The sequence below is a fragment of the Hyperolius riggenbachi genome, chromosome 11 (assembly GCF_040937935.1).
Source record: "Hyperolius riggenbachi isolate aHypRig1 chromosome 11, aHypRig1.pri, whole genome shotgun sequence".
NCBI lineage: Eukaryota > Metazoa > Chordata > Amphibia > Anura > Hyperoliidae > Hyperolius > Hyperolius riggenbachi.
Genome location: NC_090656.1, coordinates 160,352,305 through 160,368,254, shown reverse-complemented (window position 1 = coordinate 160,368,254; position 15,950 = coordinate 160,352,305). Strand labels below are relative to the sequence as shown.

The 15,950-nt window shown below is 45.4% G+C and overlaps 1 protein-coding gene and 1 long non-coding RNA gene across 7 annotated transcripts in view; one reads left to right on the top strand and one right to left on the bottom strand.

The window, feature by feature from the left end:
- Positions 1–12,226, top strand: part of LOC137538577 (uncharacterized) — a 35,679-nt gene extending 23,453 nt beyond the window's left edge. The window contains exon 3 of the long non-coding RNA XR_011024835.1: positions 12,138–12,226. This is a non-coding gene — a long non-coding RNA (uncharacterized lncRNA). The remainder of the gene's footprint in view (positions 1–12,137) is intronic.
- Positions 1–15,950, bottom strand: part of LPCAT2 (lysophosphatidylcholine acyltransferase 2) — a 390,784-nt gene that overhangs the window by 107,796 nt on the left and 267,038 nt on the right. For all 6 annotated transcript variants that reach the window (XM_068260831.1, XM_068260828.1, XM_068260829.1 and 3 more), the window contains 3 exons: positions 12,165–12,199; positions 9,007–9,061; positions 8,823–8,905 (listed from right to left, as the gene is read on the bottom strand). In XM_068260831.1, the coding sequence (XP_068116932.1) occupies positions 8,823–8,905; positions 9,007–9,061; positions 12,165–12,199 (173 nt within the window). The remainder of the gene's footprint in view (positions 1–8,822; positions 8,906–9,006; positions 9,062–12,164; positions 12,200–15,950) is intronic.

Sequence of the window (15,950 nt, the reverse complement as noted above, 5' to 3'; positions counted from 1 at the left end):
CAATCACTGCACCTGTTCACTGTTCAGTGCACCTACCTACCTATACCTACGTGAGCACATGCATTGTTAATACCACCAGTCATTGCACCTGTTCACAGTACCTGTGTGTGTGTGTGTGTGTGACAGGCAGCTGCACATTTGTAATCCCAATCACTGCACCTGTTCACTATTCAGTGCACCTACCTACCTACGTGAGCACACACAGTTTTATATACCACCACCAGTCGCTGTTCACGGTACCTGTGTGTGTGACAGCTGCACATTTGTAATACCAGTCACTGCAACCTGTTCACTGTACCTGTGTAACCGCACATTGTTGTACCAGCAGTCACTGCATACCTGTTCACCGCACCTGTGTGACCGCACGCTGTTATATATACCAGTCTGTGCATACCTGTTAACTGCACCTGTGTAACCGCACATTGTTGTACCAGCAGTCACTGCAACCTGTTCACTGCACCTGTGTAACCGTCCATTGTATTAGTCAAGTCAGTGCATACCTTTCACTTCACCCCCCCCCCCCCTTCAAAATATGAAAATATGGACAAAACAAAAGGCAGAGCCAGAGGCAGGCCACCTGGCAGGTCTGTTAAAGGTCATGCTGTTGTGCTTTCGTGCGGCCCTCGACCAAAGTACAGTGTTCAGAAGAACAACCCTCAATATTGTCAGGAGGTAGTTGACTATTTAACACAGAACACCTCATCTTTCCCAGCTTCCGCACGGAAGCGTGACATATCTTCCTCCTCCTGCGCTGATTCTGGCACCCCACTTAACACTCAGTTGGCCGCCACCACCAATGTGCCATCACCCCAGGGCTCAGTGATGTGGAAATTTTTTGTGTGTCTGCCTCAGATGAGAGCAATGGCATCTGTACTCTCTGCTACCAAAAATTGAGCCGTGGAAAGACCAAGACCTGCGTAGGAACAACTACCTTACGAAGGCACATGATTACAAAACACAAACTGCAATGGGATGACCACCTGAGGAAAAGCAGCACACAAAAGCAAAGCCGCACACCACAGTGGAAGATACCAGGCTGCAATTATTTCTCAAAAAAGGCGATACCTAAACTGTACCGTGATGTTGAAAGGCAAGTGGTGACATCTCTGGCACACAGCGTTGGGTCAAGGGTCCATCCGACCACGGATGCCTGACTAAGGCAAAGCACGCTCAGGCCTGCCCGAAGACTAAGTCAGTCCCCACACACAGCATCTCTGCCTGCACGCCGTGTGACTGCCTGCCCCAAGACTAAGTCGGTCCCCGCACAGCATCTCTGCTTGCAGGCCGCTTGACTGCCTTCTCCGCCACCACCAACAGGGTCCAGGACTCCAGGCGGAGTCCTGAATTTTTAAGGCCGCTGTAATAATTTTTCTGGTGCGTGTACATGCTTGCCTAATTTTTCTGGCTGCACTGCAGCTGCAACAACAAAACAAAAGGCATGTACATGTGTCAATTCCCCTTCATTGTGGACAGACCAAATTCGATCAGCTGGACAGTCAGTGTTCTGTCATTGAGCTACCTCAGCCCGGCGACCATATGGGCTGGAAAGCCGCCATCACCTGCACTCTCGTCATGGTGCGCACCAGTCCAGCATGGCCGTCACTACACAAACAGCTGTTTGCGGTGCGTTACACAGTAAGTTTGGTCTGTCAGTGTGAAGCATTACACTAATTACACTCCCTGACTGATGTATACACATGCAAGATGTTTTAAAGCACTTTAGGCCTCCAATTTAGCATGCAATGTGATTTCTGCCCTTAAAACGCTGCTTTGCATCAAATCCAGATTTTTCCCCAGGACTTTTGGCGTGTATCCCACTCCCCTATGCAAAAACTCAGATGTTAGACCCCTTGAAACATCTTTTCTGTCACTTTTGTGGCCAGCATAAATGTTTCTAATTTTCGAAGTTCACCTCCCCATTAAAGTCTATTGCAGTTCGCGGAAGTTCGCACAAACCGAACTTTTTGCGGAGGGTCGCGCTCGAGGTTCACGAACCGAAAATCGGAGGTTCGAGCCATCTCTAATGCCAACGCCCTACTAGACCCACTGCAATCTGGTTTTCGGCCTGCCCACTCAACCGAAATAGTTCTCACCAAAGTGGTCAATGACCTTGCCTTAGCTTAAGCTGAAGGTAAATACTCTATTCTCTTCCTCCTTTACCTTTCAGCAGCTTTTGACACAGTGGACCATCCCCTACTCCTCTAGTCCCTCCAGTCAATGGGCATTCATGACCTTGCCCTGGACTGGCTCTCACCCTACCTCTCCAACTGCTCCTTCACAACCTCCTTCAATGAGTCCTCATCTACCCCCAACCACCTCTTGGTGGGAGTCCCCCAAGGCTCGGTCCTTGGCCCCCTACTGTTCTCCCTATGCATATCTTCCATTGGCAAGGATATCTCCTCCATGGGTTTTAATTATCATCTGTATGCAGATGACACCCATATCTACCTCAACACCCCTGACCACTACCATAGACAAGGTCTCCCCCTGCCTATCAGCCATCTCCTCCTAGATGTCCGCTAGGTTCCTGAAACTAAACCTGGAAAAAATGAATTTACGATTTTCCTACCTGGGCCATCCTTGACCCTCCCAGATGTGCATGTCACTGTTAACCACACTACCATTCGTCCTACTTCTCAAGCCTGCTCTCTGGGTGTCACCCTGGACTCTGCACTCTCTTTCACCTCCCACATCCAAAACCTCACAAAGTCCTGCAACTTTCACCTCCGTCTGCAACATCTGCAAGATCCGCACTTTCCTGACCGCTGTCACCACCAAACTCTTCATTCATGCCCTCATAATTTCCTGCCTTAACTACTGCAATGCACTTCTGTCTGGTCTTCCTATGATTTGAATTGCCCCGCTGCAGTCCGACATGAATACGGCAGCCAGAATTATCAACTCCTCCCCTCCACCATGGGGGCTTCCCGTTCAGGTCTAGACTGAGCGCCTCTGTCTGTCACAGAGGCGCTCAGTCTAGACCTGGATGGCTTAAGCTGTATACTCCTATCTCACTGCCTGATGAAGCAGGGGCACGCTCAGGAAACGCATTGCAAAACTTTGTGGAGTGTATAAATAAATGTTGTGTTATAACGTAACACGTCCCTCGTGTCCTGTCCTTTGGAGTGGTTAAGGGTCCACCTCCACCACTGCCATGTTTTAAGAGTTTTATATAATTTTATCCTATTGGCGCCTCTGTTCTTCCTTGTCACTTTGTATTTGAGTTCAACACCCCTGCTTTAGATTGTAAGCCTTCGGCAGGGTACTTCTCCTTGTGTCTCCTGCCTGTTTATGCACCTCCATTACCGTACACCCATTGTATGGATCAGAGTGAGCTCGACTTGTCTAATCTCCATGCTCCCATCCAGTGACTTACTAAGCATTACCTTGTACTCATACTGTGCTGTGTGATCTGATTTGTATGTATTTCTGTATTGTCTTATTGCTGTATGTCACCCCTAAACCTCAACTAATGCCCAGCACTGCGTAATATGTTGGCACTTTATAAATACAATAAATAAATAATAAATCATAATCTGCCTTTTCTGTATTATGTTATTTCAGCCACTAGATGGCAGCACCATACCAAAGCACTACAAAGTAGAAGACAGATCTGATTTCCAATAATTTTTCGATTAATTTTTCTGTTCACTTTTATGAAAAATCGTTTGAAAAATTGACATGAAATCAGAATGGACATGTTGGAAATAATCAACCTGACAGTAAATCTGTCAGAAAATTGCATCATGTGTACCTAGAATAAAAGCTTATTTTTTGTAGATACACATATGCAAAGAGGGAGATACTGGCTGCTTTGCAGTTGGAAACAGATGTTACTTCCCACAATGCAACAAGGCTCCCAAAGTGTGCTGTCAGGACCTAGGTCCTGACATCATACTGAGGGAGGGGGTTCTCATGGGAAAAGGGGTGTCAGCTATTGATCGGTAGAGATGTGCCAAATATCAAATTTTGGGCTCGCGAATTTCGAATTTGAAATCTCTGCAAAAATGTGTGGATCTGACGAATCTGCAAATCTCCATAGACTTCAATGGGCAGGAGAATTTTAAAACCTAAAGACTGTTTCTCGCCACAAAAGTGATGTCGGAGGGGGATCCATGGTAAAAGTCCCTCATTTGCTTAGCACAGAAGCCAAACACAGACTGCAAAATGGCTTCTGTGCTTGCTTTCTGATAGGTGGGGGGGGGTCGGTCCAGGTGGGAAGAATAGCCGATTGGCTGTCATGAGGTAAGGGGTCAAAGTTTAGCTCAATGAAGATGTATAGGGGGCTGGTCGAACACGCCATGTATTTGCCAGGGGGGCAAACGCGAACACCCCTTGTTCACTGCTAAAAAATTTGCTGGGTGAATACTTCATCCCATCTCTGTTGATTGGGCTGAAATTCAATCCTTGAATACAGTTCCTCTTTAAGGAATGTGGTAGAAGAGTCTGAAGAGTTTGCACTAATGTTTAAATATTTAATAACATTATTTATTTTGTGAGATTTGCTGAGAAAGTGGAAATTTAAGGATGAAAAATGTTTTCTCATACAGTATTTTGGCTCATGGCTATATAAAACCTTTCAAGAACTCATCTAGAAAATAAATACTAATAAGGTGAGAAAGGTAACACTATATATATATGTATGTATGTATATATATATATATATATATATATATATATATATATATATATATATATATATATATATATATATATAATATAAATACACACACACACACACGCACACACACACACACACACACACACACACATACACATGGTGGTGCATGGAAATCAATCCCATCTGCCTGTCACAAGCACAAGTATACAGACTGCCACATGCACAAGTATACAGACAAGGGCGTAGGGCCCGTGGTCGCAGCGGTCGCCTTGGTGACCGGGCCCGGCTCCTGAGGAGGCGGGGGAGGGGCCCGGGGGGCCCATCTCCGTTTGCAGGGCCATGCGCCCGTTCGCGCTGGTAGGAGGGAGCCGCAGCCGCGGGGAGGGCAGCCCGACCTCTTCCTCCCTTCCTCTCCCCGGGCCCCCCCCCTCAGATGCAGAGTAAGCGGCTAACGGAAGCGCTATAGGCAGAACTCACCTCCCTGCGTTCCACTCGCCGCTGATCTCCTCTCTGGCTGGCTCTGCATAGATGCTTACACACGCAGCTTCCGGCTAAACAGGAAGATGCGTGTGTAAGCATCTATGCAGAGCCAGCCAGAGAGGAGATCAGCGGCGATTGGAACCAGGGACGGAGGTGAGTTCTGCCTACAGCGCTTCCGTGAGCCGCTCACTCTGCATCTGAGGGGGGGGCCCCGGGGAGAGGAAGGGAGGGAGAGGTCGGGCTGCCCTCCCCGCGGCTGCGGCCCCCCCTCCATTATGGGGACAGGCAGCTACCTAATCTATCCTGGGGGGCAGCTACCTAATCTATCCTGGGGGGCAGCTACCTAATCTATCCTGGGGGCAGCTACCTAATCTATCCTGGGGGGCACCTACCTAATCTAACCTAATCCTGGGGGGCAGCTACCTAATCTAACCTATACTGGGGGGCACCTAGCTAATCTATCCTGGGGGCAGCTACCTAATCTATCCTGGGGGGCACCTACCTAGTCTAACCTAATCCTGGGGGGCAGCTACCTAATCTAACCTATACTGGGGGGCACCTACCTAATCTATCCTGGGGGCAGCTACCTAATCTGTTCTGGGGGGCAGCTACCTAATCTAACCTATACTGGGAGGCACCTACCTAATCTATCCTGGGGGCAGCTACCTAATCTATCCTGGGGGGCAGCTACCTAATCTAACCTAATCCTGGGGGGCAGCTACCTAATCTATCCTGGGGGGCACCTACCTATTCTAACCTAATCCTGGGGGGCAGCTATCTAATCTATCCTGGGGGGCAGCTACCCAATCTATCCTGGGGGGCAGCTACCTAATCTATCCTGGGGGGAAGCTACCTAATCTATCCTGGGGGGCAGCTACCTCATCTAACCTATACTGGGGGGCACCTACCTAATCTATCCTGGGGGCAGCTACCTAATCTATCCTGGGGGGCAGCTACCTAATCTAACCTATACTGGGGGGCAGCTACCTAATCTAACCTATACTAGGGGGCACCGACCTAATCTAATTTATACTGGGGGCACCTACCTATCTAACCTATACTGGGGGCACTTACTTATCTAACCTGTATTGGGGGCACCTAGCTAGCCTATACAGGTGGCAACTAAACTGGCTACCTATATTGGAGGCACCTACCTAACTAACCTATACTGGGGGCACCTACCTATCTAACCTACGCTGGGGGCAACTATTCTGGCTACCTATATTAGAGGCACCCACCTAGCTAACCTGTACTGGGGGCACCTATCTATCTAACTTATACCGGCGGCGCCTGCCTATCTCACCTATACCGGGGGCAACTATACTGGCTTACCTATGCCTGACTACCTATACTGGGGGTACCTATAGCTGGCTATAGGGATTTTGATATGTGTGTGCATCCGTCGGGTGTTGTCGGGGGAGGGGGGGCTGTTGTTGCCGGGGGGGGGGGGGGGGGGCCCACATCCAGATTCCGCATCGGGGCCCAGAGGTTTGTAGCTACGCCACTGTATACAGACAGATGTTGGCCAATCTCCATGCGCCTGTTACTGGATCTGTCAGTGTTGTTTGCTCCCTTAATTTATTGATGCTTATAATCACACATTTAAAAGACACCTGTTTAAAATGCAGGGTAGCAGTAGTAGAATATTGGTACATTTACTGATATTCTACAACTTCATTGAAATGGTAAAATATCAGTAATATTTACCGATATTTTACTATGACCAAATTTCTCTCACACAGAACCCCTTCCCTGGTGGCACCTAACACTTGAAACCACCCCCCGGTGGAGTGGGGCCGAACCTCCGATTTTCGGTTCGCGAACCTTCGCGGAAAGTTCGGTTCGCCGAAAAGTTCGCGAACCGCAATAGACTTCAATGGGGATGCGAACTTTGAAAAAAAAATTATGCTGGCCACAAAAGTGATGGAAAAGATGTTTCAAGGGGTCTAACACCTGGACCCTCAGGTGGAGGAGCGGGATACATGTCAAAAGTCCCCGGGAAAAATCTGGATTTGACGCAAAGCAGCGTTTTAAGGGCAGAAATCACATTGAATGCTAAATGACAGGCCTAAAGTGCTTTAAAACATATTGCATGTGTATACATCAATCAGGTAGTGTAATTAAGGTACTGCTTCACACTGACACACCAAACTCACCGTGTAACGCACCGCAAACAGCTGTTTGTGTAGTGACGGCCGTGCTGGACTGGTGCGCACCATGGCGAGAGTGCAGGTTTTGGTGGCTTTACAGCCCATATGGTCGCCTGGCTGATGTAGCTGAATGACAGAACAGGTATACAGTGGCGGGTTCACTGAACACAACAGGTATGCAGTGGCGGGTTCACTGAACAGGAATACAGTGGCGGGTTCACTGAACAGAACAGGTATGCAGTGGCGGGTTCACTGAACAGAACAGGTATGCAGTGGTGGGTTCACAGAACAGGTATGCAGTGGCAGGTTCACTGAACAGGTATACAGTGGCGGGTTCACTGAACAGAACAGGTATACAGTGGCGGGTTCACTGAACAGAACAGGTATGCAGTGGTGGGTTCACAGAACAGGTATGCAGTGGCGGGTTCACTGAACAGGAATACAGTGGCGGGTTCACTGAACAGAACAGGTATGCAGTGGCGGGTTCACTGAACAGGTATGCAGTGGTGGATTCACAGTACAGGTATGCAGTGGTGGGTTCACAGAACAGGTATGCAGTGGTGGGTTCACAGAACAGGTATGCAGTGGCAGGTTCACTGAACAGGTATGCAGTGGTGGGTTCACTGAACAGGTATGCAGTGGTGGGTTCACTGAACAGGTATGCAGTGGTGGGTTCACTGAACAGGTATGCAGTGGTGGGTTCACAGTACAGGTATGCAGTGGTGGGTTCACAGAACAGGTATGCAGTGGCAGGTTCACTGAACAGGTATGCAGTGGTGGGTTCACAGAACAGGTATGCAGTGGTGGGTTCACAGTACAGGTATGCAGTGGTGGGTTCACAGAACAGGTATGCAGTGGTAGGTTCACAGAACAGGTATGCAGTGGTGGGTTCACTGAACAGGTATGCAGTGGTGGGTTCACAGTACAGGTATGCAGTGGTGGGTTCACAGAACAGGTATGCAGCCAGGAACAAGCTAAGCCTAACTAATCTTTCCCTATGAGAGACAGTCTGCAGCAGCTCGCCCTACTCTCACTAACGCAGGCACACGAGTGAGCGTAATGGCCGCCGCTGCCTGCCTTTTATTAGGGGGGGAGTGGCTCCAGGGGCTAGTGTAGCCTAATTGGCTACACTGGCCCTGCTGACTGTGATGTAGAGGGTCAAAGTTGACCCTAATGGTGCATTATGGGGCGAAGCGAACTTCTGCAAAAGTTCGCCTGCGGGACGCGAACGCGAACCACTGAAGTTCGCATGGAACCGTTCGCAGGCGAACCGTTCGGCCCAACTCTAGTCTTAAACCCTCAAATCCCCACCTGCACCGGGTAGTGCCTAACCCTTAACCCACAACTAATCTTAACCTCTCGCCCCCAACCTTAACCCCCACTTAAAACGTGTCATGCCTCCTGTTTAGAAGGGCAGCGGCCAACCCCCATGCAAACTGCAGCTACAAATAATACCAGAAAATTATCAACTTTATATTATCTATCTTGATTTATAAAATCACATTTTATAATCCACGAAAATAAGATGCTACATGAATCAGTTCAACAAGTGCTGGACATTTGATAAATACTTTGCCATAACACTGCGAACATTGGCTGCGTAAAGAAAACAGTCTTTCTTTTCCTCTTCGGAGGGTACATAAGCAGGAAGGTACTAAAGGGAAAAACAACAAAAAACAAAACACTTTAGGCATCATTTTGTCTGTATTGTATTTTCTATTTTCAAGTTGGCAAATATTGATGTGTTACTCTTACCTCTATTTCCACAGTGGTGTAGACTTGACACATGGTCATAAGCAGAATTTTAAGACTGAAATTGAAAAATACAAAGTCTGATAAATATGGGGATTTTTTTTCTTTTCTTTTTTTTTCTTGTGGGGTGAATCAGGGTTTGAAGCTCAATTATGATATTGTAAAAAACAGAAGGTAAGCTCTACGCAACTGAGTCCATGTGAGATAAAGTTTGCAAAAAAAGCATCAATTACAAAAGTCCACATCCAATGACAGCATAAGGCAATAACTTCTTATCTTCCTCTATCCTTCACCAACACCCGGTGTGCTGACACTCACCAGACAATAAGACCTTAACTAGGTCTATCAGCGCTTTGGGACACTTCGGGCTGTCCCCCACCACACCGAACTGCTGTGTGTCACCACCGGAGCTGTGTCTCCTTTAACTGCCCTTCTCACTAGATGCCGACCTCCTTGCTCTTGTCACCTCAAAGCAAATGCCTCACATATACTGAATACTACATGCCTCATTACCATGGTGATAACTCTAGAAACGTTATTAAAGACAGAAGATAAGCTTAGTGAATTGAGGCCAATGTTTTGCTGTTTCTGCACAATGGCAGTCTATTGTCCTAAGTGTCCCAGAGTTAAAATACATGAACTATTGCCCTTTTTCTATCTCTCCCATGCCCTCAGAAGTTGTATTCTGCCAGGAAAACTTTTATGGCAGTAATTTGCTTATCAGTGGGGTTTACTATGTTCTCGACAAGGTACAGACAAGAGAGAAGCTGCTACTTGCATACCTAAAATGTACTCTTTCAGGCAGCAAAATAAAAATAAAAAATATCCTGGTTATTGATATGTTTTGCACTGTACATACACATGTTTATCTCATCATGTCACGTGTCACCTCGGGTATATTTTAAGTAATTTATCTCATGGTCCCAGCTCTAGACCTCTACTGACTGGTCTTAGGGCCCGTTTCCACTAGTGCGACGCGATTTCGCCGGCATTCCGACGCTTGTAAAAACGCATGCGGGTGCGTTTCCGCATGCGTTTTACCCGCGATTTCGCGTGCGATTTCGCATGGCAGGGTGCCATGCGAAATTAACCATGACACTGCCAGGACAAAATAACATTGGGAAGGGTGCGAAATCGCACGCGAAATCGCGGGTAAAAACGCATGTACCAAACGCATGCGTTTTTACTATTAAATACATTAGCGGCGATTCGCACGGATTCCTGACGCAGGCGAAAACTGTGGGTCCCGCCGTGCAGATTTGGCCCGCTGCCAAATCGCTCCCGCACGCCGCACAGGTGGAAACAGCCCCATCCACTAACATTAGCTATGCGAATCCGCATGCGGGCACTGCATGCGGATTCGCATAGCTAATGTTAGTGGATGGGGCTGTTTCCACCTGTGCGGCGTGCGGGAGCGATTTGGCAGCGGGCCAAATCTGCACGGCGGGACCCACAGTTTTCGCCTGCGTCAGGAATCCGTGCGAATCGCCGCTAATGTATTTAATAGTAAAAACGCATGCGTTTGGTACATGCGTTTTTACCCGCGATTTCGCGTGCGATTTCGCACCCTTCCCAATGTTATTTTGTCCTGGCAGTGTCATGGTTAATTTCGCATGGCACCCTGCCATGCGAAATCGCACGCGAAATCGCGGGTAAAACGCATGCGGAAACGCACCCGCATGCGTTTTTACAAGCGTCGGAATGCCGGCGAAATCGCGTCGCCCTAGTGGAAACGAGCCCTAAGTATTTTTTCTCAGCATGTCTTTGGCCTCTGAATAGCATGTAAAATAACTGAAGTCTGCACTTTCAACATTGTTGCAACAATAAGAATGCCAGCACCCATTTGTATATGATCAGATCTGGATAGAATTTATTTACTGACTGAAGTATGGACAAATACTTTTGCCTACAATGCCCCACAGCAGAAACATAATGATGCTCTCCAACTTATTTTATTTGTCTCTGTGTCACATCATACTGTAGCCCCTTACACACTCCAATGAGTTCTGGTTCACCATGAGCTTGCTGGTTAGTCTGTATCATATGCTAAATGACATAAGTCACAAGGAAAGTTGAGTGAAATACTTTCTTTACCTTGTTCAGAAGTTCCACAGCTCTGGATTTGAGCCCTGGGGCTACATTCACCACCATACAAAGAGGGATATTAGTGACGAGTTGAATGCCTGCATGTTGTGTGAGCACCAAAATTCAAATTATAGGATGGGATGATACCATTAATTAGTTACAGGGCCAGCATTTTCATAGAGGTAAAGGGGGCATTTGCCCAGGGCCCCAGAGCTTTTAGGGGCACCCCAATGTGTCTTCACCCCAACACCCCTGCAGCTATGGTGACCCATGGGTACAGGGATAATTTGCACTACCTGTTGCCAGGGTTAATACGCAGCCAAAGTCCACAGCATAGAGTGCGGTGCTACCTCCCGTGTCCTGCCTATATTAGCTAAGACTCTGCTGTGTGTACACTCTGCATTTAGGAGGAAATGAGGAGGGAAATAATGAGGATCCCAACAATGCTTTTGAGGGGACATAAGATGGACACCTGATGATATTGTGCGAGAGGTGGAGTAGGATGGGGCCTATCAGCCAGCTTGTGGGGGTGGTGTCAGGGGGCCCCCAAGCTACTTTTGTCCCTTATGTCCCCGGGCCCCATAGTAGCTAGCACCAGCCCTCAATAGATCATACAATCAAGCTGTTGAAACCCTGTAGACTTCTTCATCATCAAAAATGAATAAAATAATGGTTTGAAAAATGCTTTTTTGATGTACTGAGTCAGTGAATAAATTCTAATCATCGTATTCCAAAGCGTTTGCATTACCTGATGGCTAGCACAGCACAATGCATTGCTGAAATGAATGTTATGAGACATCAGCTAAATGACTGAGGCACTTAGAAATAGAGGTTTGTCGACAGCTAATTGCTTTACTGTTCCATAGAAATGCTAAGTTTCAGGGAAATGTGTCTCTTTGAGGGATTGGAATCCCTAAGGAATTTGTTAAGCTTTTTTTATTCTATCACTGTATATAATAATAATATAATACGACTATCAACCTAATTAGCTATGTACAAAATAAATAATAATGAACAATTCATTTTTAAAATATATGTTTGTTTTTCAGATAATAACTTCAGTGACTGAGACTTACAATGGATATCCTTGCCAAGTCCAGGTGACAGTGTCCTACAAAAACCAAATAAATAACATGACATAAATAGAAAAATCTCAATTTCAACTACAAGAGTAATAACCACTACAATGCATGCTTCTTAATACATACAGTACAAACATAAAAAAATTGTTTGATTTGTTAAAAACGGTATTTCCTCTGATGAGATGACAGGGGTTAAAGGCTGCCTATGGGTATGGTTAGTTATTTGAGAAAATCCAGAAGATCCAGACAAGCCTTTGAGAAGACAAAATACACAGGAACACCAGGAGCCCAGGATAATGTAGTATTTTAATAATGTGAAGAAAAAAAAGAATTGGCACGTATAATAAGGGTACTCAGTCACAAACCAGGGTTGCTGAACAAGCAATCATTTTATAGGCATGTACTCCCTACGGTACTTGAAAATCCCTCTGATGGTTTGACTGGTCGCTCTCCAGGACAAAAAAGACAATATGGCCTCAATTCACTAAGCTTTGTCAAACACTTCACCGAACGTTTGATAATTTACCTCATGGGTAAAATCTAATTTTAAATTTACTAAGCTGTTATATATTTATCGAATGTTTTATTGATAAAACATTCAATAAATCTGTAACAGTTTAGTGAATTTAAAATTATATTTTACCCATGAGGTAAATTATCAAACGTTTGGTAAAGTGTTTGATAAAGCTTAGTGAATTGAGGCCAATTTGTATAAACATAAAATATTGATCTACCAACAGAAGCTAGTATTAGACAAGGACAGTAGGAGGTGCCCTTTTGCTGTTTTAATAAAATTTGCCACACATTTCTGCTGTTCATCTTTGATGGCAAGCCAACACATCTCTTTTTAAAAAGTGTTTTAACTGTTTTTATAAGAATGTGGGTGCCTCCTACTAATTCTATTGGGCAACATAGGTTTGCAGCCCTGGTCTGGGTCATATAAGTGCAGTGTGGCAATTGTTGAAAAGTTAGTATATTAAGTAAATTAATAATGTGATGTAAATTAAAACCTAAGATACAGATACTTGCAAATGTAGGCATAAAGGGCCTCACTCTTTAATGGTTATCTTCCTACCTCTCTGGAAGGTCCTGCACAGTTACATAGTTACATAGTTATTTTGGTTGAAAAAAGACATACGTCCATCGAGTTCAACCAGTACAAAGTACAACACCAGCCTGCTCCCTCACATATCCCTGTTGATCCAGAGGAAGGCGAAAAAACCCTTACAAGACATGGTCCAATTAGCCCCTAAAGGGAAAAATTCCTTCCCGACTCCAGATGGCAATCAGATAAAATCCCTGGATCAACATCATTAGGCATTACCTAGTAATTGTAGCCATGGATGTCTTTCAACGCAAGGAAAGCATCTAAGCCCCCTTTAAATGCAGGTATAGAGTTTGCCATAACGACTTCCTGTGGCAATGCATTCCACATCTTAATCACTCTTACTGTAAAGAACCCTTTCCTAAATAAATGGCTAAAACGTTTTTCCTCCATGCGCAGATCATGTCCTCTAGTCCTTTGAGAAGGCCTAGGGACAAAAAGCTCATCCGCCAAGGTATTATATTGCCCTCTGATGTATTTATACATGTTAATTAGATCCCCTCTAAGGCGTCTTTTCTCTAGACTAAATAAACCCAGTTTATCTAACCTTTCTTGATAAGTGAGACCTTCCATCCCACGCATCAATTTTGTTGCTCGTCTCTGCACCTGCTCTAAAACTGCAATATCTTTTTTGTAATGTGGTGCCCAGAACTGAATTCCATATTCCAGATGTGGCCTTACTAGAGAGTTAAACAGGGGCAATATTATGCTAGCATCTCGAGTTTTTATTTCCCTTTTAATGCATCCCAAAATTTTGTTAGCTTTAGCTGCAGCTGCTTGGCATTGAGTACGATTATTTAACTTGTTGTCAATGAGTACTCCTAAGTCCTTCTCCAAGTTTGATGTCCCCAACTGTATCCCATTTATTTTGTATGGTGCTAGACCATTCGTACGTCCAAAATGCATGACCTTACATTTGTCAACATTGAATTTCATCTGCCATGTATGTGCCCATATAGCCATCCTATCCAGATCCTGTTGCAATATGACACTATCTTCCTGAGAGTTAATGATTCTGCACAATTTTGTATCATCTGCAAAAATAGCAACATTGCTCACTACTGCATCTACTAGGTCATTAATAAATAAATTGAAGAGCACTGGACCCAGAACAGACCCCTGTGGGACCCCACTGCTAACAGTCTCCCATTTTGAGTATGATCCATTGACCACAACTCTTTGTTTTCTGTCCATTAGCCAGTTCCCTATCCATGAACACAGACTCTTCCCCAGTCCTTGCATTCTCAACTTTTGCACCAGACTTTTGTGGGGAACAGTGTCGAAGGCCTTTGCAAAGTCCAAGTATATCACATCTACAGCATTCCCAATATCCATATTAGCATTCACTACCTCATAAAAGCTGAGCATGTTAGTCAAACAGGACCTGTCTTTAGTAAACCCATGTTGATGCTGAGAAATAAGATTATTTTCTACTATGAAGTCATGTATAGTATCTCTTAGTAACCCCTCAAATAGTTTGCATACAACTGATGTTAAACTTACAGGTCTATAATTTCCTGGATCAGATTTTTTGCCCTTCTTAAATAATGTGAAAACGTGGGCTGTACGCCAATCCACTGGGACTCTGCCAGTTGCAAGAGAGTCACAAAAGATAAGATAAAGGGGTTTATCTATAACTGAACTTAATTCCCTTAGGACCCGAGGATGCATGCCATCCGGGCCAGGTGCCTTGTCTATTTTTAATTTATTTAGTCTTGCCTTCACTTCTTCCTGCGTTAAGTATTTAATATTACAGTTAGAAGATTGAGACTCTTCCGCCTCTGTAGTTTGCAACAGTGCTGTTTCTTTTGTGAAGACAGAAGCAAAGAAAGCATTTAATAACTCTGCCTTACCTTGGTCATCCACCATTGAGTTCCCATCCTCATCCTTTAGGAGTCCTATACAGTCAACCTTTCTTTTTTTAGAGTTAATGTACTTCTAAAACTTTTTTGCTTTAGATTTGATATCCTTAGCGATTTGTTTTTCAGCTACCAGTCTCTTACTCAGATCAGATCTCTTCTCCTCATGCTTTGTCTGTTGGGGTTCCTCAAGGCTTTGTTCTCGACCCCCTCCTTCTTTCCATCTACATGCACGGCCTTGGTGACAATCAACTCATTTGGGTTTCAATACCACCTGTATGCAGATGATACACAACTGTACCTCTTGGACCCAGACCTTAACTCCCTCCTCACACGTGTTCCTGACTGATTGTCTGCTATATCCTCCTTCATTTCCTCTCGCTTCGTAAAACGTAATATGAGTAAACATAAATAGTACACTTCAGCGCGAATTCACTTGTGTCCACCACCGAAAACACCATAAAAATAATACGCTTACCAGATTATCACAGACCTTAACTACAGGGTCTGCAATATGGCTTAATGAGGTCAGCAGCAGGTATCTTCGCAGCCGGCCTCACATCTGGGCCCTTATGACAGGGACCCACAAGGAAAAACAGCACTTAAAACATAGGACGCCGTCCAGCCACACGTCCGCCTCGGCGGACGAGGCGGACGTGTGGCTGGACGGCGTCCTATGTTTTAAGTGCTGTTTTTCCTTGTGGGTCCCTGTCATAAGGGCCCAGATGTGAGTGATTTTTAAAAACTTTTATGTTTTTTTAAATGAGTTATTAAAATCGCTGTAGATACGCTTAGATGTGCGTTTGTCTCTTTGCA